Raw genomic sequence first — 24,395 nt, forward strand, 5'->3', positions numbered from 1 at the left:
AGTGGGTTAAAGCCCTGGCCTGAAGCGCCAGCATTCCATATGGGTGCCGGTTCTAGTCCCGGCTGCTCCTTTCCTATCCAGCTCTGCTGTGGCCTGGGAAAGCAGTGGAAGATGGCTCAAGCCCTTGGGTCCCTGCACCCACATGGGAGACCCGGAAGAAGCTCCTGGCTCCTGGCTTCGGATCAGCACAGCTCTGGCCGTTGCAGCCGTCTCGGGAGTGAACCAGCGGATGGAAGACCTCTCTCTCTGTCTCTACCTCTCTTTGTAACTCTTTCAAATAAATAAAAATAAATCTTTTTAAAAAATGGATGTTACATTGTGTTGTTAAAGATGTGGAAAAACTGGAACCCTCATGCTCTGCTGGTGGGAATGTAAAAGGATGCAGCCAAAAGGGAACACAGTCTGGCAAATGTTCTCAAAATGCCAAACAGAATTATCACTCGATGCAGCAATTCTACCCTTACATATGTAATCAAAAGAAATGAAACATTAATTATGAATGGTCATAGGAGCATTATTCATTGTAGCTAAAAAGCACAAACAACTCAAATGTGCACCAATAACTGAATGGGTAAATAAAATGGATATGTCCATAAATTGGAATATTCTTTGGCCTACATAAAGGAATGGAGCACTGATATCACAGATGAGCTGTGAAAATGTCATGCTAAGTAAAACAAGGCAGTGACAAAGGAGCATATATTGTGTGGTTATCTAGAAGGAAGATGAGGGATTGCTGGTGACAGCTAAAAGTGTGGGTTCCTTTTGGTGGTGATGAAAATACTCTAAAGTTGATTGTGGTAATGGTTATACAACTCTGCAAGTATCAAAAGTCACTGAATTTTACACTTTTAAGTATGTGAATTATACGACATACAAGTGATACCACAAAAGAAAGCTGTTCAAAAAAATAAATGTGGATGCTAACAATTCAGCTAGTGAAGACTCAGAATGAAATGAGTAGTATGGAAGAGAAAGCACATATTGTCTTGGAAAATACCTACATTGTCAAGAACAAAGTGTGGGTAGAAATATGGATGTTGGGGGGGTCGGCATTGTGACATGGTGGGTTAAGCTACCGCCCACAACCTGGCATCCCATAAAAGCACAGGTTCAAGTCCCAGCTGCTCTACTTCCAATCCAGTTCCCTGCTAACATGCCTGGGAAAACAACAGAAGATGGCCCATGTACTTGGGCCCCTGCCACCCATGTGGGAGACCCAGAGGGAGTTCTGGGCTCCTGGCTTCAGCCTAGCCCAGTCCCAGCTGTTGCAGCCACTTGGGGAGTGAACCAGTGGATGAAAGATCTTTCTCTCTGTCTCTCCCTCTCTCTGTAACTCTTTCAAAATAAAAGTAAATAAATAAATACACCTTTTTTTAAAAAGTCACTTCATCTTAAAAATATATATATAGATGTTAAAAATACTACTGGTGAGCATTCGAAATGAAGAACATGTTACTAAAAACTGTGGAAAAGGAATCCTTGTTACACTTGAACAGGGCAGAAAGCTTAGCAGAATTACGTCCTGCAGTGAAGTGGGAAGCAGAACTCCCTGAAGCTGCAGCTTGACTGTTCCCTGCTGCATAAAGTAAAATGTGAAAGGAAAAACACAGACTGATGGGAGAACTGATAAACAAAAAGGAACCAGAGGACAGGCATTTGGCCTAGCAGTTAAGATGCCTGTGGCCCACATCAGAGTCTTGATCTGGGCTTGAGTCCCAGCTCTGGCCCTGATTCCAGCTTCCTGTTAATGCCAATCCTCGGAGGTAGAAGATGATGGCTCATATAGTTGGGTCCCTAGCCGGCGCCATGGCTCAATAGGCTAATCCTCCACCTTGCGGCGCCGGCACACCGGGTTCTAGTCCCGGTCGGGGCGCCGGATTCTGTCCCGGTTGCCCCTCTTCCAGGCCAGCTCTCTGCTATGGCCAGGGAGTGCAGTGGAGGATGGCCCAGGTGCTTGGGCCCTGCACCCCATGGGAGACCAGGAAAAAAGCACCTGGATCCTGGCTCCTGCCATCGGATCAGCACGGTGCGCCGGCTGCAGCGGCGGCCATTGGAGGGTGAACCAACGGCAAAAGGAAGACCTTTCTCTCTCTGTCTCTCTCTCTCACTGTCCACTCTGCCTGTCAAAAAAAAAAAAAAAAAAAAAAAAAAAATAGTTGGGTCCCTACCACCTACATGGGAGACTCGGACTGAGTTCTTGGTTCCTGGCTTCAGTTCAGCCCAGCTCCAGTTGTTGGGAGTATTTGAGGAAGGAACAGAAAGTATATTCTGTGTCTCTCTCTGCTTTCCCAAAAAAAAAAGGGGGGGGGGGTGGTAGGTGGACAGGTGTTGCAGCATAGCACTTGAGCTGCTGCTTGGGACTCCTGTATCTGTACTGGAGTGCCTGGACCCAAGTCCTCCCTCCACTTCCAAGCCAGCTTTCTACTGATGTGCACCCTGGGATGCAGCAGGTGCACCCATGAGGGAGACCTGGATGCAGTTCTAGACTTCTGGCTTTGTCCTGGTTCAGCTCCAGCAGCTGCAGGCATTTGAAGACTGAACCAGCAGATGGACAATCTCTCTCTGTATGGCTCTGTTTCTCTCCCTCTGTCACTCTGCCCTCCAGATAAGATAGATTGATAGATAGATAGACAGACAGATAGATAACAGGATTTTTAGGGAATTCTTAGCCTTCACAGATAGAAGAAAAAAAAAAAAAAACTTCACTGTTGAGTGAGAAAGTCAAGAACGTGGCCATATACTTTTTTGTTAATACCTCACAAAGACCACAAGATCAGATATTCAGTCACATAAAAGGCTGCATAGCATGATTGAACACATTACTAAAATATTCTCCAGATCTTCTCAGCAGATGGGATTCGTCAGAAAAGACCCGCAAGGCAGTCTTGTCTAATGGAGTGAATTCCCACAACACACACAGGAAACCCACAAGGTTCTTCAGAATGTTATACCAATAGAAATACTGCCAACACCAACTAAAAGTGACTGAAGATGAAATGAAAGAGGGTTGTTATACTCTTAAAATTCCACAGACAAGAACCAGGTGACAAAACTACTCAGCTACAAACGAAAAAAGAAATAAAACTACTCAACCATAAAAACTTGTACCACCTTTCATGAAAAAGGGAGAACGGAAGGTGGAGCTAAAGCCCAGAGAGCAGAGCCAGGAGCCTCAAAGGATCACTCGTAGGCCCTGAAACCAAATGGAGCTTGCCTGGCCGAACCCCCAGGTTGTCTGGAACCACAGACTCCTTGTCTCCGTCCATTTTCTCACCCTTTGAACGGGAACATTTATAATCGGTATCCTATGTCTATCCCACCACTGCATCCTGGGAGCAGGTAACTTGTTTCTTGAGTTTCACAAATGAACAGGAATTGTGCCCCAGAAGGGATTATATCTAGAGCATCACCCATACTTAATTTAGATGGTAAGGTTTAGATGAAATTTTAAGGTTTTTGAGTTGATGCTGAAATGGGCTGAAGGCTGTAGTGGGTTAAAGGCCAATGGCATGGGGTGAATTAATTTTGCACATGGTATATACATAACCTGTGAGGGGCCACGAGGTGGACTGAGGTAGGCAGAGTGATGTTACTGCCCCTCCTCCAAAGGCCTCAGTGTCTTAACCCCCAGAATCTGTGAATATTTTACCTTGTATATCACACAAGGAACTTTGTAGGTATGAGTAAATTAAGGACCTTGAGATAGGTGCGTTGTCCTAAATTGTTTGGGTAGGTCCAAATGTAACCACAGGGTTCTCGAAAGTGGAAGAGGAAGGTAGAAGAGGTCAGAGTGATACAAAATGAGAAAGCCTCTACCACTGCCTGCTTTGAAGATGCAGGAAGACTGTAAGCTGAGGAATGTGGGTGGCCTCTAGAAACTGGAAAAGACAAAGAAACCAAGTTTTCCCAAGAGCCTCCAGAAGCGAATACAGCTCCTGCCAACATCTTAATTCTACCTTGATGAGATCCACATCACACTTTCAAACTATGGAACTGGAAGATAGTAAGCGTACTATTTTAAACCACAAAGGTTCTTTGGTATAGCAGCAATTGGAAACTAATATGGGAGTAATGGGGCATCATCTCTGTAACTTATTCTTAGGCAGAGTGGACAGCGAGAGAGAGAGACAGAGAGAAAGGTCTTCCTTTTCCGTTGGTTCACTCCACAATGGCCACTGAGGCTGGCGTGCTGCGCCAATCCAAAGCCAGGAGCCAGGTGCTTCTCCTGGTCACCCATGAGGGCGCAGGGTCCAAGGACTTGAGCCATCCTCCACTGCACTCCCGGGCCACAGCAGAGAGCTGGACTGGAAGAGGAGCAACCAGGACAGAATCCAGCGCCCGGACCAGGACTAGAACCCAGGGTGCCAGCACCGCAGGCAGAGGATTAGCCTATTGAGCCGCGGCGTTTTTTTTGTTTTTTTTTTTTTTTTTTTTTGACAGGCAGAGTGGACAGTGAAAGAGACAGAGAGAAAGGTCTTCCTTTGCCGTTGGTTCACCCTCCAATGGCCGCCACGGCCGGTGCGCTACAGCTGGTGCACCACGCTGATCCGATGGCAGGAGCCAGGTACTTCTCCTTGTTTCCCATGGGGTGCGGGGCCCAAGTATTTGGGCCATCCTCCACTGCACTCCCGGGCCATAGCAGAGAGCTGGCCTAGAAGAGGGGCAACCAGGACAGAATCCAGCGCCCCGACCGGGACTAGAACCCGGTGTGCCCGGCGCCGCAAGGCGGAGGATTAGCCTAGTGAGCCGCGGCTCTAGCTATAACTTATTCTTAAATCATTCAGACATGTTAACAAGCTGGGAATCTGTGGGAAAGTTTTTATGGAAACTCTGGATTATTTCTGCAATTCTTATGTGAATTTGAAATAGTTTCAAAAAAGTTTTTTTCAATTAATAGGAATTGCCTTTTGACTTACCAGAATTTTCTGAATGGTAATTTTACAGGATAGATTATCCTTTTGAAGATAAAATGTAGTCATTTCCACATGAAAAAGGCCTGAGATAACCCTTAAGTTATTTCCCTCTATCCTGAGGAGTTCACCTCACCTACAACAGTGATACCAAGTGAAAGTGAGGGCAATAACAAGGAGACTGAGAACCCATCTCGAGAACCCTCACTCACTACCTCTACAGTCTCCGTTCCAAAGCCCTTACCTGTAGATAGTGATATGGGGCGATAAAGGACGGTTTGAACTCGTGTTCTTATTCCAGAAACGCTCCATCTCCTCTTTGGCTGTGGTTCCCAAAGGAACAGCACTAAAACAAAACAAGAAAGTTTTGAAAGCATTGGTTTAATATTCTGCACAACAAGAAATTTTTTAAAAAGGTAAAGTGGGCTAGACAAATCCACAGTATTAGAAGAACATGTTCTTCCATTCACCGTATATCTAATCATTAGGAAACAATCAGACAAACCTAACTTGAACACTACAAAACTGGCCTGAATTCTTCAAAAATGTCAATGTCATAAAAGATAAATGCTAAAAAACAAGTCCATATTTAAAATATTAAAGAAAAACAAACCAAGTACAATATGCACATCTAGTTAGATTCTGGATGGGTGAAGAGGATTTGTATTTCTATAAATTACATTATTTGGGACAAATGGAAAATAGAAAAACCAACTACAGGGGCTGGTGCTGTGGTGTAGCAAGTAAAGCCACCACGTGCAGTGCCAGCATTCCATATGGGTGCCAGTTTGAGTCCCTGCTGCTCCACTTCCAATCCAGCTCTCTGCTATATCCTGGGAAAGCAGTAGAAGATGGCCCAAGTCCTTGGGCCCCTGCACCTGCGTGGGATACCAGGAAGAAGCTCCTGGCTCTTGGCTCCTGGCTTTGGATCGGCGCAGCTCCAGCCAGTGCAGCTGACTGGGGAGTGAACCAGTGGATGGACAACCTCTCTCTCTCTCTCTCTCTCTGCCTCTCCTTCTTTCTCTGTAACTCTGACTTTCAAATAAATAAATAAATCTAAAAAACCCTATTTATTAAATAAGAGTTCATCAACCTTAAATTTTCAAAATTTATTAATCAGGCTTATATAATTACATTACATATTTCCTTGTTCTTAGGATAAGTATTTAGAGGTAAAGGGTCATGATATTCACAACTTACTCTTAAAAGACTCAATGCAAACAACAATAATTAAATATATTATCCTGATCCACATTAAATTATCAATGTTTGACCAGTTTTGATCTACAAAATAACATTTTCATATCTAGAGAGATAAGCAAACACAGCAAAATGTTAGCAACTGATGAATCTAGGTGAAAGCTACATAGAACTCCACTGTACTTTTCTGGCAACTTTTCCGAAAGTATAAAATATTTCTAAAATAAAAAGTTACGGAAAAAATTACAGGGATAATTGTTGAGGTCAACAGACTAGCAATGAATGTTTAACAAGAAAAAATATATTTAAAGACCACGTTCTGAAACTGCTCAAAGTTTACAAGAGAAAAAAAGGATCAAGGGAAGAAAACCAAACAGAAAATTCAATACCAAGGACAGAATAAAGTCAGAGCAAATCCATAAAGTTAAAGATAGTAGAAAATCTGCAAGTGAGGAAAATCTAGAAGAAATAGCCTTCCTTCTGCTGTGAGCTGAGGAAAACAGTGACCATGATTACTACCTTCAGTCAACTGCCTACACCTGCCTGCTTCCACACATATCCCCCAACTCTAACTCAACAATGACTGCTTTTCTCTGAGGGAAAAAAAAGTTAAATAATCATCTCTACAGACTTAGAAACTTACTTTCTGATACAGAGCTGAGGACTAAGGTGAGCTCGGAGGCAATGACGGCCAACGTGTCTGCAAGGTAAGAGAATCAAGAATTAACACACATTGAGAAATCAACTTCAGTACTTTAACATCTATTTTTAAAAAGCCTATCCAGTGGGGTCGAGGTTGTAGCATAGCAGGTTAAACCATCGCCTGCGATGTGTGCTGGTTCGATACCCGGCTGCTCCGCTTCTGATCCAGCTTTCTGTTAATGAGTCTGGGAAAGCAGTGCAAGATGGCCTAAGTGCTTGGGCCTCTGCACCCACATGGCAGACCTGGAAGAATCTCCTGGCTCCAGCCTGGCCCATTCCTGGCCATTGTGGCCATTTCGGGAGTGAACCAGCAGGTAGAAAATCTAACTCAGCCTTTTAAATAAATCTTTAAAAATATTAGAAGTATATTGATCCTAAGAGGCTGCTTAACCTGCTTCACTGCAATGCCTGCCCCACTTCCCTGTTTTTGTACTGAATTAGAGAATAATACGGATAGAGGGACAGATTTAAAATAAGATGTAAACGATAATAGTATCAGTGTCCTTGAGACTGTTTTCTAGTTGAAAAGCTGCAACTCTACCTTGTGAATAACCAGAAATATTACCTATAAATCAGAATACCATTTTAATTGGACATAAATAATACATGGGAAAAGAATAATCAGAATTGGTAATATTCAACAGAGAAATATAGTGGTTTCATTTTTAATTGGCTCTTCCAGGAGGTAATGATTAAAAGACAGGTTAAGATAAGCAAGCAACAACCAAGAAAATATAGAGTAAGCCACTGGCGACAGCAGTGGTTGAGCTATAATGGACACATGTTGCAAATGAATGAATTTAAAAAGTTGCAGAACAAGGAATTTGTGGAACAAGGGTCCTAAATATTAAGTGAGGTCATATCAGGAACCAGTAAGTTCCAGACAACCTGAATAAACTTCAAGCCAAAAAGCCTCTCATACACCAGTGTAGAAAGCATGAGAAGGCAAAGATTTTTTTCTCCCAACCCACGGAAAAGCACTTAAAGAGGATACACAAGTTTACCACTAAAAAGCTGCTAATTTTGAAATGTATACATCAGTGTTATAATTGCTTTCATATTTGTTGTTATTTATTTGAAAGGCACATTTATACATAGAGAGAGAGACAGAGAGAGATTTTTCCATCTGCTGGTTCACTCCCCAAATGGCCATGATGGCCAGGGCTGGGCCAGACCAAAGCCAGGAGTTTCTTCCAGGTCTCCCATGTGTGTACAGGGACCCAAGCACTCGAGCCATCTTCCACTGCTTTTCCAGGCACATTAGCAGGGAATTGGATCATAAGTGCAGCAGCCTGGTCTCAAATCAACACCCAGATGGATGCCGGCGAAGCAGGCAGTTTCCATTACACTACGACACTGGCCCCTTTAATTGCTTTCCAAATCAAAAACTAAGATGTCACCAAGCATTTTACCTAAGGAACAAGTGTGCACAGCATTATGAAAAACACACAACCACTATAGTCTTTGGTCACATCACTGTATCAAACCTTTCCGAAAGCACTGATGAAGGCGATGACAGTGAAATGCTGGGATTAAAAATTAAAAGCATATTGATTCTATGAAAGCTTATTAGGTCCCCACTGTGTGAAAGCTATGTGATCCAATGATCTTCTAAAAGAGCTCATGATGCCCTCACAGCATTGATATTAGATGCAGAAACACTTCAAGAGCCGTATGTTTTACACTAGCACACTAGAAGGGCCCGCTACTGGAAGGGAAAAATCCAACCAACAATTCCTTCTTCAGCCCTTCCCTCTTTGCAGCTTTGGAGGCAAGAGGTGAATACAGGCATTGTGCACCCAGGGCTCCCCCAGAAAGAAAGAAGTGGGAACAAATCTCTCAAAAATCAATTGAATTGTCACTCTCCAGTTGCAGGGCACACATTCCTCACAGCAGGCTGGGCCCAGCCCGTCAGCTGTCCAGCAAGAGTTTGCAGATGTGGGTGGGAATCTATGGCGTGCTCTCTGTCTAGAGCTATTGTTTCTCAAATACCAATGTAAACATTCAACAAGGCCCTTACAGAAATTACTTGCACCAACTCCATAACCTTATGTGAAATATGTCAAAAGTAGATAACTAGCCTTGCTTTTCATGTGAAATCAGGATCTCTGAAAAAATTTATTTTCCAAACTCATTTATCTTTACATTTAGGTGTATTTCTTGGTATGTGTACTGGATTTCCATAAAATGCTTTTAAAAAAAGAAAATAAAAATAGTTATTTTTCAACCTAAGAATGAAGTTGATTATAACTAGAAAGTGACAGTATTTTATTTTTAATTAATAAGCCAGAACTTATAATATCTAGTTAGTACTGTCCTCTTCCAAATATATTATATATGTCTCTCCAAAAATATAATCATCATTCTATCATTTTAAAAACTCTTCTTTGGGGCTAGTGTCGTGGCACAGCAGGTGAAGCCACCACCTGTAATGCCAACATCCCATAAGAGCATGAGTTTGTATCCTAGCTGCTTTGCTTCTGATCCAGCTCCCTGCTAATATACCTGGGAAAGCAGCAGCAGATGGCCCAAGCTTGGGCTCCTACACCCATGTGGGAGACCCAGATGGAGTTCTAGGTTCCTGGCTTCAGCCCAGCCCAGCCCAGCCCCAGTTGTTGCAGTCATTTGGGGAGTGAACCAGCAGATGGAACACTTCTTTGTCTCTCCTTGCCTTTCTGTAACTATGCCTGTCAAATAAATACATAAATCTTTAAAGGAGGGGGGGGCAGCTCTGTGGTATAGCAGGTAAAGCCACGACCTGCAGTGCTGCGCATCCCATGTGGGTGCCGGTTTGCGTCCTGGCTGCTCCACTTCCCATCCAGCTCTCTGCTATGGCCTGGGAAAGCAGTAGAAGATGGCCCAACTCCTTGGACCCCTGCACCTGCGTGGGAGACCTGGAAGAAGCTCCCGGCTTCAGATCAGTCATTGCAGTCATCTGGAGAGTGCACCAAGGATGGAAGACCCCCCCCCCTTCCCCCTTCTCTCTCTGCCTCTCTGTAACTCTGCCTTTCAAATTAATAAAGTAAATCTTAAAAAAAAACAAAACAAAACACCCTTTCCTCCAGATAGGAGCACCAACAGTATTACAGTAAGAACACTGGAAACTAAAAAAGCCAGGTTAGAGTCTTAGGCCTGCAAGAAGTGTACAATTTGAGGGAGTCACCAAGCTTCAGGCTTTTCACTTATAAATGAGATTGATAATACCTGCCTAATTGCTTGGTGGGAGAATATCATGAGAAACGCACAGGAAAACATTCTCTAAACTACAGTATATCACTTGTACAGATAAAATATTATTACTTCATTTGTCTCCCTGAGGTCATTAGAATTCTCATCAGATTTTTTTCAAAAAAGAAAGCCTTAGTGGTGACAAAAATATTCATCTGCTGAAAATGGATCTGACTTCTGGGGGAAAAAAAGTTATTCAAAGCCAAGTCTATGTGAAATTGAATACTATTTTTAGTCCAAAACAAGATGTGACCATAATATAAGTTTCTGTTACATGATATCTAACCTCAATCTAATAGAATCCCACAAAGTTTCATAAAATGTCTAGGTAACATCAACAATAAAACAGATATTTAACCTGAATGACACAATAAAAAGCAATCATTTGCACAAATAAGTTCTGTTTTAATGATTATTACCATCCAAGTTATAACCTAAGTCATCCCTGATTTCTCCTTTTTTTCTCATTCCCATAAATAAGGATACTTTATTTAAAGTTCATGGAAAATGGAATTAAAGTCAGTTTATTTCAGTGCAAAAATTTTGTGATCTATGTAGTTTTTTCATATTATACATTTCCATGAACTTTCTCAAAGATGGATTTCAAATTTTTTTGCACCAAGTAAGCTTATCTTTTAACTCAATTTTCCATAAACTTTTTGAAGCACCCTCATATATATGCAGTTACCACTGACATCTAGGAAACCTCAGTCCACTGCTTTAGTCCACATCCTCTCTATTTCTCCGAAGACTCTAACAAAAAGTCCTAAACTGACATTCCTAGTAACAATTTGTTCCCTACCAATCAGTATCATCAATGGTAACATCCTGAAAAATGAAGGTGATCTCATCACTCTTCTGCCTAAAGTCTTTAACAGTTTGCCATTGCTACAGAGTAAGATCCTAACAGTGGGCAAACAACGCACTTCTGGACAGGGCCCAATCCAACTCCCCAAACCTAACCTTCACATATTCCCTTTCAGTCCTCTATCCTTCCGACAAACTGAACACTACATTATGCTCAGATAAAGCAAGCCCTCCTAGGATTACATGCCAATGCTCATGCTATTCTCTAACTGGAACCGTCCTCACACCCCGATAAAGCAATCCTTCAAAACCCAACTCTCAGGTGGCAAAAATCACTTCTTTAGCCTTGCTTGTTGCATCTGCTATGCAACCACACTACTTGTTCATCTCTCTTTGTTAACCTTTATTATGTTATTTAATAATTAATCTACTTATGTACCTCCCATGCAGACTTTGAACTCTTCAAGCATAAGACTGGAATACTTTATCTATTGCATCTATAATGTCTGACACACGGGAGAGGCTCAAAAAAAAAGGTTTGTGAATGAGTATGCTTATTTTTAAAAGCAGTCTCCTGAATTGTGAGTTAAGTCATATTATTAAGAGCACCTTCACACATTACACTTAACATAATACTGGCCAGTGAATGACTCTTGGTGACTTTGTACACAGCTGAACATTAGGTAAGAATCAGGTAAGACACCCAGCTGCCTTCAGCTTAGCTCTGTCTCCTTCTTGGCTTTGGCAAGTCCTGGACTGAGTGCCAGGGGAGTTACTGTTACCTGGCTGGTAACTAATAAATTTTAACTAACCAAGCATTGCTAACATTTAACCAAGGGTGGGAAAGGCTGGAGAGATGCTAGTCAAAGGACACAAAATCTCAGGAAGAATAAATTCAAGAGACCTACTGTACAACAAATTTACAGTTAATAACAATTTATTGTATACTTGAAATTCACTGGGTAGACTTCAAGTGTTCTCACCACCAAAAAAAACTAAGTGTGTGAAGTAACACATATGCTAATGAGCTCCATCCAGCCCACAGTGTAAATACATTTAATATGGTAGACCATAAAAATATAGATTTGTCACTTAAAATTAAGTAAAATTTTGAAAAGTTTAACCCATGTTTCTCTTAAGCGGGCCCAAGATATTACTATTTTCAACTCACAAATGAGTTGAAATCATAATCATGGAATCAATGACCTCGACTCGACGAAAATAAATGGAATTAGTGATACTTCCGGAACTAGAAACCAGCTCCTCAAATGTCTCAGAGGGTATTTTCCTTTGAGGTTAAGTCAGCACATTTTACACAGTTCCAAATCCCTTTAGTGAAAGGGAATTAGATTAGGAATTTCTGGGGCATAATGTTCTTAATCCCCTATTTCTCATAAAAAAGCACTTCTGAGAAATGGAGGAAGAGGCACCCTTCCCATGAGAGCTTCAAATTACAACTAACAAAAAAGAAGTCTATTTCTTGGCACTGAATCCTAGTCCAGTGCTACACAATTCCAAATGACATTGTTTGGATACACTTAATTAGTACAGTCTTTCTTTGGTATCCAAGGGAGATTGGTTTCAGGACTCCCAGCAGATAGCAAAATCCGAAGATGCTCAAATCCTTTATATAAAATGGCAATGCCTGCATACAACACACACATATCCTCCTATATGCTTTAACTCATGCCTAGATGACTTATATACCCAATACAATGTACCTGTTAATAGTTGGAACACTTTATTGTTTAGGGAATGACAAGTGTGCACATGTGCAATACAAACACAACCATCAATACAACAGGCCTAACTACACGGTACACAGAGACAGTAGGCAACGTTCAAATCAGTGCCAAAGAGAGACGGAGGACCTGTGAAATGGTGAGAAGCTATAGCAGTGTGCCTACACACAACTTCATTCACATACATTCAGCATAGCACTCTTGGAAAATTTAAGTTTTGCTTTTTTGGAACTTTCTGGTATTTTTCCTTTTCTTTTTTTCTCTTTTTAATACACAGTTGGTTGACTATGAGGATGCAGAACCTATGGACAGAGCGAGCTGACTGTGTAAGGATCCTCTACTTCTAAATACTCAGGCAGAAACTGTTAAAATGAACTGTTTGTAACTAGTATGATCATTTCAAGCCAAATATTAATCCCATCAAAAGCCCCGAAAAGCTAACAAAATATGATATACCAAAGAATCCAAATGCATTCAATTACTGTCAAATCATCTGAAATACAGAGTACAGCTCTAGCAAGACTGGCCTTGGCATGTTAGAAAAAAAGAGACAGAGGCCAGCGCCGCAGCTCAATAGGCTAATCCTCCGCCTGGGCGCCAGCACACCGGATGCTGTCCCCATTGCCCCTCTTCCAGGCCAGCTCTCTGCTGTGGGCCGGGAGTGCAGTGGAGGATGGCCCAAGTGCTTGGGCCCTGCACCCGCATGGGAGACCAGCAGAAGCACCTGGCTCCTGGCTCCAGATCAGCGCAATGCGCCGGCCGAAGCGGCCACTGAAAGGAAGACCTTTCTCTCTGAGGAAGGAAGGGAGGGAGGGAGGGAGGGGAGGGGAGGAGGGAGGGAGGGAGGGGAGGGAGGGGAGGGGAGGAGGGAGGGAGGGAGGGGAGGGAGGGAGGAAAAAAAGGGGCAGAGAGGAAAAGACAGGGAGAAAATTAAGGATTAAAATAACTGATCTGGGCCAGCACTGTGGAATAGCAGGTGAAGCCACCGCCTGTAATGCAGGCATCCCATATGGGCACCAGTTCAAGTCCTGGCTGCTCCACTTCCCATCCAGCTGTCTGCTATGGCCTGGGAAAGCAGTAGAAGATGGCCCACTGCACCCACGTGGAAGACCTGGAAGAAGCTCCTGGCTCCTGCCTTCTGTCTGGCCCAGCTCTGGCCGTTGGGGCCATTTGGGGAGTGAACCAGGTGGATGGAAGACTCTCTCTGCCTCTCTGTAACACTGCCTTTCAAATAAATACAGAAATCTTAAAAAAAAAAAAAAAAAACTGATTCAACTCCAATAATTGTCACAGAGAAAAATTAAACTCCCTCTCTTCTTATATTGAGTGATTGAAGTGGAAAGAGCAATGAGAAGATATTTGGGGAAATCAAAAACTGAAATCCAAACATTAGCGAAGCTAACTTTCCATAACAAATAGCTTCCAAAAATAGAGCTGGCACAGAACTTGGCTGGGACTTGTACCAGAAGTGTCTTATAAGGCGCTGGTAGGTACTAGAAAGGCTCTGAGCAGAAACTGAGCCGAAGGCAGCGGAGAGCTCAGAAGGGAAGGAAGTCTTTCAGAGAAACACGGGGGCCCTCCCCACCCCCACCCCCAAGTGAAAAGATGAGCTAAAAATGAGCCCCCTGGGCTACTCTGGGAAGCCCAGCAGTATTCTGGGTGCATTTGCTAACCGCCAGGCCAGGAAGAATTCCGGCCTTCTGCACCCTCTGGCTGGGGCCCGTTAGGAACCCGGACAGCAGCCGCGGGTGCTCACAGGTGTTAGAAGCAAAGGCAGCAGACACCAAGAACTCTCTCTTCAGGCGCAACCCCTCAATGAGATCTCGAAACTGTCGGGCCCTCATCCGCTGACATTAAGTTAGAGCTACCGATGGCCTCCGGGCTCAATTCAGGGTGCGGCCCCCAGTGCAATTTTGGGAAGACGTATTCGAGGTGGGAGAAGTAAAGGGAGCGAGAACCCGCGCAACTCCACGGTACCGAGTGACCCCAAAGCCCTCCGGATTGGACGCGGGGGATGGGAAGTGGGGGGTCCCTGGGACTCCAGAGCGCGTGTCCCCCACAACCACAGGTCCTTTCCCCGCCCAAGCACTGGGTAAACAGCAGTCGGTAAGACGTAAGGGGCCAGTTCAGGTCTCCCGAGAGCCGCGGGCACGGACTCCCAGCCCCATACTAAAGTCACCTCAGCAAGAGCGCAGCCATCTTGGGTTCCGGCGTGGACGGAAGTTACGCCAGGCGCGTCCCAGCCTGCACAGGGCAGCGGCGGAGCGGGAGGAGGCGTGTCACGTGACCTCGCGGAGCCCGTTAAAAGGGCTCAGCTCCGGGCTGGTTTTTTTTTTTTTTCTTCTCTTTCCCCGCCTCCCTCTGCTGACTTCTACCAGAAAAATCCCGGCTTTTGGCAGGCATGCACCTGACCGTGTTCGTTGCACCTGTGTGTGTGTGTGTGTGTATTCATTTTGCGCCGCACAGCAGCGCAGCGGATTTGCCCAGATTCTTCACTGAGGACTTGGCAGTGTTGGCGTCACTCTCCTCCCTCCCACGGCCGCCTGAGAGCGTCGTGGCTGGCTGGCGGAGACACGCGGGGAAAAAGAGACTTTGGACTTTGTTCGGGTCTGGTGTGAAGGCTCCCCGACACCAAATCGCAGTGGTACACAAGTTGAGACCCAAGTTGAGTGTGAGGAGGGGCCGCGAGAGGACCCCACAGAGCTCCCCTCATCCCCAGGGACGAGAGCCGCCTCATGGGGCCGCAGAATTCCTGGGCTAGAGCTACCGCGTGAGTTCACGCCCACTAGCCAAAGACAGCTGCTCCCTTGTTCCTTGGTTCAGGGCTGTGTAGGCGACACCCACAGCCCGAAGATCCCGGGGTGAGGGGGAGAACCCACTTTGATTTATACATTGTATATAAACAGTTCTGAGCCACACAGGCGCAGGAATCAGTTGAGAGCTCGTTAGAAAGCAAAACAGAGTGCAAAAGTTCTTAGCCCTTTGAGGGGCGTAGGGTGGGGAAGGGTGAAGGGGCTAGCCCCCAATAGACTAGCAATTCCTAGTCTATAATAAAACTTATTCAGCTGTATTAACATTCAGAGTCTATTTATATTTAGTACTCTTGCATTTTTGCTGTCGGGTTTAAATAGCACAAGCTCACTTATTTCTGTATCGAATGAATGCTATTTTGCATTTCTGTAATGCTTGACAAAGCAAGCACTTTCGTAGATTCTGAAATGGGAAAAGACCTTAGAGGCTTCAAGGACAAGTTTTTATCCAGTGCAGGGATTTTCTCTGTGGTATGAACGCCTGCTGATCTTTGAGACTCTGCTTCAACACATTCTGTGATCTGTACCCCCAAAACAAGTTTCATTTACTGAACAGCTTAATCGCTAGAAAGCTGTTATCTTAAAAAACAGTTTTCTGATATTGGACTTCCAGACACCCATCCTCCTTTGGACCTTTGGAACTTTACATTAGTATCCAATGAATGCCTCTTTCACTTAGCTCATTAAATAATTTCACCTAACATATGTGTACCACTAGCTTTTTGCCAGAGTCTGTGAAAGGTGCTGTAAGGGCTTCAGAGATGCAGCCATGTATATTGTCTTCCAGAAGGCTGTAGCCCTAGCGGGATCAGTCAACAAAGAACCACAACAGGGGTGGGCACTGCGGCGAAGCAGGCTAAGCTCTGCCTATGGTCCCGGCACCCCGTATGGGCACAGGTTGGTGTCCCAGCTGCTCCTCTTCCAATCCAGCTCTCTGCTTATTGCCTGGGAAAGCAGTAGAAGATGGCCCAAGTGCTTGGGGCCTTGAATCCATGTAAGAGACCCAGAAGAAGCTCCTGGCTCCTGGCTTCTGAATGGCTCAGCTCCAGCAGTTGCGGCCATTTGGGGAATGAACCAAAGGATGGACGATCTCTCTCTCTCTGTAATCCTACCACTCAAATAAATAAGTAAAATGTATTTTTAAAAAAGAACCAAACAAAGAAAATAGCAACTCCATAAAGAGAGTAGCCAAAAAAGGAGAAAGTGGTTAGTTACAACTGAGGAGCTGGGATGTTGACTTTGCCTGTGGAATTTATGATCAAACCTAATATTTAGAGCTCTATAACCTAAATCTAATACTAATCACTGGACCTATCAGATCTGTGGTCTGGGATGCCAAGAAGGTGCCAGGTGACTGTGGCTTTCCGTGGATGAGCCAGCTGTAGTCTCACAGGTGGAGCAGTGACCTCTCCACTCAGATTAACCTGCACAGGAAACAGATCACGTTGAAATTCAGACCCAACATCCATTAAGTCAAAATCCATATCATCAGAACTTATCTTAAAAGAAAGGAGGAGGAAGAGCAGTCTCTAGCCAAGGCTTGTGGTGAGAGAAAGGACGGAGAAGGATGAATTGAAAGGAATTCCAATTGAGAGGGATAGGAGGTTCGGCGAAACGGCAAATCTGCAAAGGTGGAGACGAAGGAGATTCACAGTCAGGAGGGCTCTGTCTAAAATACTTTTCTGGCCAGATGTGTCTTAAAGCTTGACTCTGGTCATGGAAACATTTGCATCCATAAATTCACCCTAAAACCTTCAAGAAACTTAGATGATGTATCAAATTAAGTTCCCCCTCCCAGTGTATCATTTAAGGACTTTATTTATTTATTTATTTATTTTTATGTTTGACAGGCAGAGTGGACAGTGAGAGAGAGAGACAGAGAAAAAGGTCTTCCTTTGCCGTTGGTTCACCCTCCAATGGCCGCTGCTGCCGGCATGCTGTGGCCGGCGCACCATGCTGATCCGATGGCAGGAGCCAGGTGCTTCTCCTGGTCTCCCATGCAGGTGCAGGGCCCAAGCACTTGGGCTATCCTCCACTGCACTCCCGGGCCATAGCAGAGAGCTGGCCTGGAAGAGGGGCAACCAAGACAGAATCTGGCGCCCCGACCGGGACTAGAACCCGGTGTGCTGGCACCGCAACGTGGAGGATTAGCCTAGTGAGCCTAGCCTAGTGAGCCGCGGCGCCAGCCTTATTTAAGGACTTTCACAAACTGGCCTCAACTTTCCTGTCCATAGGATTCCCCCAGATCACCAAATCACAGTGAATGGCACATGTTTATACCTCATCCCTTTGTTCTTGCTTTTGCTGTTGTCTGGTTACCCTCCCTACCCATCTCTCTTTTTCAAAATGGCACTCATCCTTCCAGGTTGGTCGGTTTCTAACATTGCCCCCTAGACAAGACGACATCTTCCTCTGAACTTCTTTTATTAAATAAGATTTATTTTCAAGTTTTGTTTGTTTATTTGAGAGAGAGAGAGAGATCGAGAGATCTTCCATTCTCTGTTCCCTCCCCAAATGCCCACAACAGCGAGGGCTGGGCCAGGCCAAAGCCAGGAGCCAGGAACTCCATCTGGGTCTCTCCCATGTGGATGGCGGGACCCTGTGTACTTTGGTCATCATCTGCTATCTGTCAGATGCATTCACAGGAAGCTGGGTAGGAAATGCAGATATCCCTGTCTCAAACCCAGCACCCCAATATGGTATCTGGCATCCCAACAGCAGCCCCTATTTTTACTTTTATCTCTCACATACTTTTACTCAATCTTCCTGATACTGAACAGTATGTTCCTTTCTTTGTATCCTGTACATTTCACTTATTACTAAAGCACATGTCATGGTTTGTTATGGTTGATTACTGATGGGGTTGTCTTCTGATCCTCCTCTAATTCCCCAAATGAGATTTTGAACTTGGAAGGGGCACTTGATTCTTCCTCTTCTTCCTGTTACCTGCATTCCCATTCTCTCCCTTTAGCTGTTGCCTTGCTCTGAATTGAAATGGTCTTAAACTGCAGCATGAGACACTGAAGGACTTCTTGATGGGGGAAAGTCAAGGGCTTTCTGCCCGGGGTGTTCCAGTGGAGAAAAACTTTGAGCTGAAAGAATCACCTGGGAAGCAGCAAGTGACGGCCCAAGCAGTTGGGTCCCTGACACCCATGTGTGAGCCCTGTGTTGAGTTCTCCTTTCCCACCTTCAGCCTGGCCCAACCCAACCGTTGCAGGCATTTGGGGGAGTGAACCAGCAGTTGGAAGGTCTTTGTCTCTCTACCTTTCAAATAAATAAATAAAGACTTAAAAAAAAAAAAAGAATCTGTAACGTAGTTCATGGTAGCCAAGTTAACATAGGAGAGCCTATTTTCAGAGTTCTCTGGGGGAAACCCACCTCAGGCTCCTAGGTCTCTGGGGAAGGCACTCTTAGGCAAGGAGACCAAGAAAGAATCCGTTTTCATGGCTTTTGGCTTCAGGTTCCCTGCCCATCTATCTCTCAGAGAAGTGTGTCTGTGTCCCTTTTTCTGTCCTTCTCCCTCACCACCCCCCCAACATTCCAGCATGGGGTAGGGGGAGGCCAGTAGACACAAAGCCCTCTGTGTATGGGGTGGTATGTGTCCCCCACCCCTCCACCAAGAGTATACAATGCCCCTTCTGCTTCCTGCACTCTTCCCCCCTCCCCACCACCTCTCAACTGCACATGCCAGGCTGCCATTGGTTACTGGCTCAGGACAGCCCCCTCATACTGGGGCCCCGGGGGATTTTAAGCGGGTTCCAGAAACCCCCGCTCAGTTCCTGGTCCCCCACTCTCCCCACCCCGCAGCTGTGCTGGGCCCTAGCCCCTGCCCCAGCTATGGCTGCTGGGGCTCCCTCATCCAGCCCCAGCCCTGTCCTGGCTGTACTGCTCTTCTCTTCTGTGGGTAAGTGGAGCCGCCCCAGTCTGGGAACCCTGGGATTCAGGTTGTTTCTCAACAGCCTCCCACTTTGTGGCATTCCGCACTGCAATTGAAAAAGAGAGAGCAGGAGCAGGAAGATATTATTCTCAGGCAGGGGGATGGGGGAGGGATGTTATTTGGAGGAAGGCAGTAAAGTTATTCTATGAAGGCAAATGGTAAAGGAGGGTGTAGACAACTTCCTTGAATGGACATGGATGGACCCACCCAGCTTAGAAACGTGTGTCCCCAAAGCCATGCCAAGAGCCTGGTAGGAAGCAGTGTTAGAGCGTGGGACAGAACAGGATTGAACATCAGGTCTGGTCTCCATTTGGCCCCTAGGAGTTCAGGCTTAGTTTCCCAAAAGAGAAAAAGCAATGAGCTGAGGAGGGAGCCCAAGGTTTGTGGTCTCAGCTGCTCTGATCCTTTGTTTTTTGTGCCTCAGTTTCTCTCTGTGGCTCCTTGTCTATCTTGTGGGTGAATGGAATGGAAGGGGAGGTTTATGAGACTCTAGGATCTCACAGCATTAAAGCTAACACCCTTCATAAGTTGATCAGCCCCTTCCTTGCCCCCTGACAGATGTTGGGTGATCCAGACAAAGTCAAAGGAGGCTTGGATCCTTCAGTGGCTCCTTCCCTTTTCTGAACTGGCCTGAATCTTAGTGCCGTGGGTGAATATCAGGCAAGCTGCAATGGGGTGGGGAGATCAGACTGTCCAGGATTCTCTGCTGTCAGCGCCTTGCATCCTAAGCCCCAAACCTAGACTCTTCCGGGCTGTACTGGACTATTCTGAAGTACCAGGAGAAAATGTTAAGGATAGGAAGTTGGAAAAGGGCATATGAGGGAAACGGGAGCAGGAAGGAATCTTGAAGTATGGAGAGGGAGAGTTCTGTCCCAAGCCACTGCGCAGAACTGAGAGGGGAATGACTCATAGAGCAGGAGGAGTAGACGTTAGAAACAATGAGCAACTTCCCTTGTAACACTGGGGATTCCCAAGAAGCTTCCAAGGTGGAAGTCCCAGGAGGTGAGTGATGACACTGCATGCTGAGATGGAAGACAGGACTATGGGGGCAAGGGTAGGGGTGGCATGAGTCCCCAACATTGGCCAGACAATGAGACTTTGTTTGCTTGGTTGCCTCCTCCCCCTCCTGTAGAACAAAAGGGACTACAGTTGCCCCCACCAAGGGCCAGCCCACATACATAGTCTCCCAGGAATGGCCTGGCTTGCGTGGGTGAGTCTTGGAGGTGGCACTGGGCCAGAATGGCCAAGAGGAGGGTGAGGACAGTCAATCTACAGAGGCTCACATGCAGTCATGTGAGAATTGGCCTTAAGGTCGTGCTCTGTATTCAGCATCCCCTGAGAGGGATGTGGGACTTCCTTAGTCAAGAGCAAGCTGGGAGAATGGTTACACTAGGGAAGCAGTTTGCCATTGTCTAGTTATTTTCATGGTTTTTTTTTCTGCAAGAATTTGAATTCATTATACTGTGAAATACTATGCAGCTGTTAAAAATAAGACTGATGCTTATGAATCACCATAGAAGGCTCCTTCAGCTATACACATACAGACATATATATACACATATATTCTTAACTTAAAATATATATGTGTATATATAATATGTGTAAAATATAAATATATATTTATATACATGAATATATATATAATATGTGTAAAAAAGGAAAGCAAAACAAAATTATTTGTTATAAATACACATGTATTTTGAGTTTATTGAGTTGATAGAAGGAAAAGCACACCCATTAGAGTGGTAACAGTGGTTATATCTGGGTGGGGACTACAGGAAAGGACCTGGATAGGGAGGGTATCAAGGGAGATGTTAGTTTTATCTCTAGCATTACAATAGTTGATAGGAAGAATGTGATATCTATGACCTGTATAATTTATAAAAATTTTAAAACATTTAAATTCCTACATTCTAACCCAAAGCGAAAGTGAGACTTGGAGACAACCCAACTTCCGGAAGTTTTCCAGAACATTCTGTCTCTGCTGCAGACATGATGAAGAGTTTTAACAGACGTAGCATGTACAGGCCTGGACTCAGTTAGGCCAGGGGACTGGGGCCCCAGCACGTGTTGTTTCTGTCTTTGCCGTGGCTGCTGAGCGTTGGCTGCCTAGCGCTCTCCCCTTCTCTAGATGCCTCATGGGGGGAGGAGAGCCGCAGCTGCATCTGGTTCCCCCTCTGTGCTTGCAGTGCTATCCCCAGCGCAGGCCATTGTGGTTTACACGGACAGGGAGGTCCATGGTGCTGTGGGCTCCCGGGTGACCCTGCACTGCTCCTTCTGGTCCAGTGAGTGGGTCTCAGATGACATCTCCTTCACCTGGCGCTACCAGCCCGAAGGGGGCCGAGATGCCATTTCGGTGAGTGCCTGGGGACAATCCTGGGGTCAGCTAACTCAAAGCGTGCTTCAAAAACAGAAATGAGAAATTGGGCTAAAGAGGAGGACATCCTCTATGAGCCATAACCCTAACTTTGGTGAGGTAGGCGGCAGTCTTTGTCATCCTGATGGGGGCCTGTGTGCGCTGTCGTTCCTCCTCAAGTACCCCCCTCTCCTGCCTGGGGCTCCCCACCCTGAGGCTGGAGCTAAGCTTTGACTGCTCTGTTCTCACTTGGGTCCTCTCACACAGATCTTCCACTATGCCAAGGGACAGCCCTACATCGACGAGGTGGGGACCTTCAAAGAGCGCATCCAGTGGGTAGGGGACCCTCGCTGGAAGGATGGCTCCATTGTCATTCACAATCTAGATTACAGTGACAACGGCACTTTCACTTGTGATGTCAAAAACCCACCCGACATAGTGGGCAAGACCTCTCAGGTCACGCTCTATGTCTTTGAAAAAGGTGTGAGGGGGCACGGGGGCAGGGTGTCTGGGAGGGGACCAGGGAGGATGGGTAGACCGTGGGAAGAGGCAATACGCATGGCGTAATGACCTCCAGGCTCCGGGAGGGTGGGCAGAAGGTAGCCCACCCCCAGGGAATAGGTGTGGGGCTGGCAACCACAGAGACAGGTCTCCACTCACTGTCCTGCTTCTTTGCCCTCCCCCCTGCTAGTGCCAACTAGGTACGGGGTGGTGCTGGGAGCCGTGATCGGGGGCGTCCTCGGGGTGGTGCTGTTGGTGTTGCTGCTGTTCTACCTGGTTCGGTACTGCTGGCTGCGCAGGCAGGCGGCCTTGCAGAGGAGGCTCAGGTAAGGGGCGGAGCCTGACGTCCTCCACCTAGCGCATTTTCTCCCACGAGAGCAGAAACTCCTAGGGGAGAGAGGGAGGCGGCGGCGGGGGGGGGGGGTGCAAAGGAAAGAGCAAGCAGGGACCGTGGTGCAAGGGGCTCTGGCGAGGCCCAACCCACAGCACCCCGTTCTCCTGCAGTGCCATGGAGAAGGGGAAATTGCACAAAGCTGCGAAGGACTCTTCGAAACGCGGGCGTCAGGTGAGCGGGACCTGGGGCCAGGACCAGCGGGGGAGGAGAGCATGGCGGGAGCCGGGAGGCGCGGGTGAGCGGGGAGGGGTGGGTGTAGCCCAGCAGTGCGAGAGTTGATGCGCGCGCCCTTCCCCGGCAGACGCCCGTGCTGTATGCCATGCTGGACCACAGCAGAAGCACCAAAGCTGCCAGTGAGAAGAAGTCCAAGGGGCTGGGGGAGTCTCGCAAGGATAAGAAATAGCGGTTAGCGGGCCGGGCGGGGGGGCGGGGGCCAGGGCCGGAGGCCTCCAAAGGCGCTCAGGTGGTGGTCATCGAGATGGAGCTACGGAAGGACGAGCCGGGCTCGGAGCTCCGGCCCGCTGTCAAGTCCCCCAGCAGAACCAGCCTCAAGAACGCCCTCAAGAACATGATGGGCCTGGACTCGGACAAGTGACCTCCACCCCCAGGCCCTGCCAGAGCAGGGGGACCTAGGCTCCTCCCCTCACCCGTCTAGGTGCTTTCCTCCCTTGCTCCCCAGCCCTGGCCTGTCCTCGCCTACCTTGGAGATGTAAGTTTCATTCCAGAATTCGTTCCTCCCCCACCGTCACGCCCTCCTCCCCGCCCCCGGGCTTTCTGGGAGCCTAGGGGCTGATCCTACCCCTCACCTGCCCCAAGGGCTGTGTGTTTGGTGTCTGCCCCTCGGCACCGAGAAGAAAGGGACCTTGATCACCCTGCCTCAATTCTAAGCCACCAGACCTCCCAATCCGCTGCACTCCCCCCAACTCCTTCCTCTCCAGTCCCCTCCCCTCCATCAGGTGGTCCAGTTCCACCCTCTCTTCTTCCTGCTAACACCCACATCACCCAGACCATACTCTCCTTCAGGGGTTATTTAGATTGTTGATAATGTTTTTTTTTTATTTTTTAATCCATTCTTTTCTTCATTTGTTTGTTTATCTATGCCCGTTCAGCCCTCACCCCCATGACTGAGGACCAATGACGTCATGTGGCTTTTGCAATTCCCCCACCCCCATTAAGCCCTTCACCTAGAGCCAGCCCAACCAGAGGGGCCCCTGATTCTCAAATCTCAGCTATGGGATTGGCACCCCCTGGCCACTTGGGAGCACCGTTCTGGGACTCCAGGTCAGGAAGAAAGAGAGAGACAGAGACACAGAAAGAGAGGGATGCACCCTCCTAGGTCAGAGGGTGGAGGAAGGGAAAATGAACCTGAAGAGATGGCCTTGAAACACTCCAGCAGAAGGCGGAGACACAAACAGGAGATGGGGGCGGGGCAGGGAGTGGAGGAAGAGGCTGCGCTCCTCACCATAGGAGATTCTTAGGATTTTTCTACATTCTGTATATTTCTTCTCAAAACCTCCAAATGTCCTTAAATGTTTAATAAACACTGACATTTCCAGAAACCACGGCCTCCATCTTGCATTTCCTGTTTCTCATGGGAATAATCCCTGCCTCTTATCCCATCCCAAGCTCCCACAATTCCTCTGCTGGTCTGGGCTTGTATAATATATAGTAGAAGGAACTCAGGAATGGGCTCGCCAGGCACAACATACATTCAACAAATGTCCAGTGAGCTCACACCGTGTCTGCATGGTGTCAGCCTCTACTTTTACGTGAGTTAGGAAGCTCCATCTCTCTTCATGAACATC

General features: G+C 46.5%; 2 protein-coding genes across 2 annotated transcripts in view; one reads left to right on the plus strand and one right to left on the minus strand.

The window, feature by feature from the left end:
• SDHC (succinate dehydrogenase complex subunit C) overlaps positions 1-14,817 on the minus strand; it is a 39,848-nt gene extending 25,031 nt beyond the window's left edge. The window contains exons 1-3 of the mRNA XM_051858445.3: positions 14,772-14,817; positions 6,757-6,813; positions 5,158-5,259 (exon numbers count right to left, since the gene is read on the minus strand). Of these exons, the coding sequence (XP_051714405.1) occupies positions 5,158-5,259; positions 6,757-6,813; positions 14,772-14,791 (179 nt within the window). The 5' untranslated portion in view covers positions 14,792-14,817. The remainder of the gene's footprint in view (positions 1-5,157; positions 5,260-6,756; positions 6,814-14,771) is intronic.
• A 4,247-nt stretch (positions 14,818-19,064) lies between these two features.
• On the plus strand, positions 19,065-24,149 carry MPZ (myelin protein zero). Its single transcript, XM_008264187.4, has 6 exons — positions 19,065-19,306; positions 21,529-21,695; positions 21,963-22,176; positions 22,387-22,522; positions 22,701-22,761; positions 22,892-24,149. Exons 1-6 carry the CDS (start codon positions 19,087-19,089, stop codon positions 22,991-22,993), a joined length of 900 nt encoding a protein of 299 aa, XP_008262409.2. The 5' UTR covers positions 19,065-19,086; the 3' UTR covers positions 22,994-24,149.
• Positions 24,150-24,395: the final 246 nt, after the last annotated feature.

Source organism: Oryctolagus cuniculus, chromosome 7 (assembly GCF_051225735.1).
Source record: "Oryctolagus cuniculus isolate XC-2025 breed Fujian yellow rabbit chromosome 7, ASM5122573v1, whole genome shotgun sequence".
NCBI classification, from domain to species: Eukaryota; Metazoa; Chordata; class Mammalia; order Lagomorpha; family Leporidae; genus Oryctolagus; species Oryctolagus cuniculus.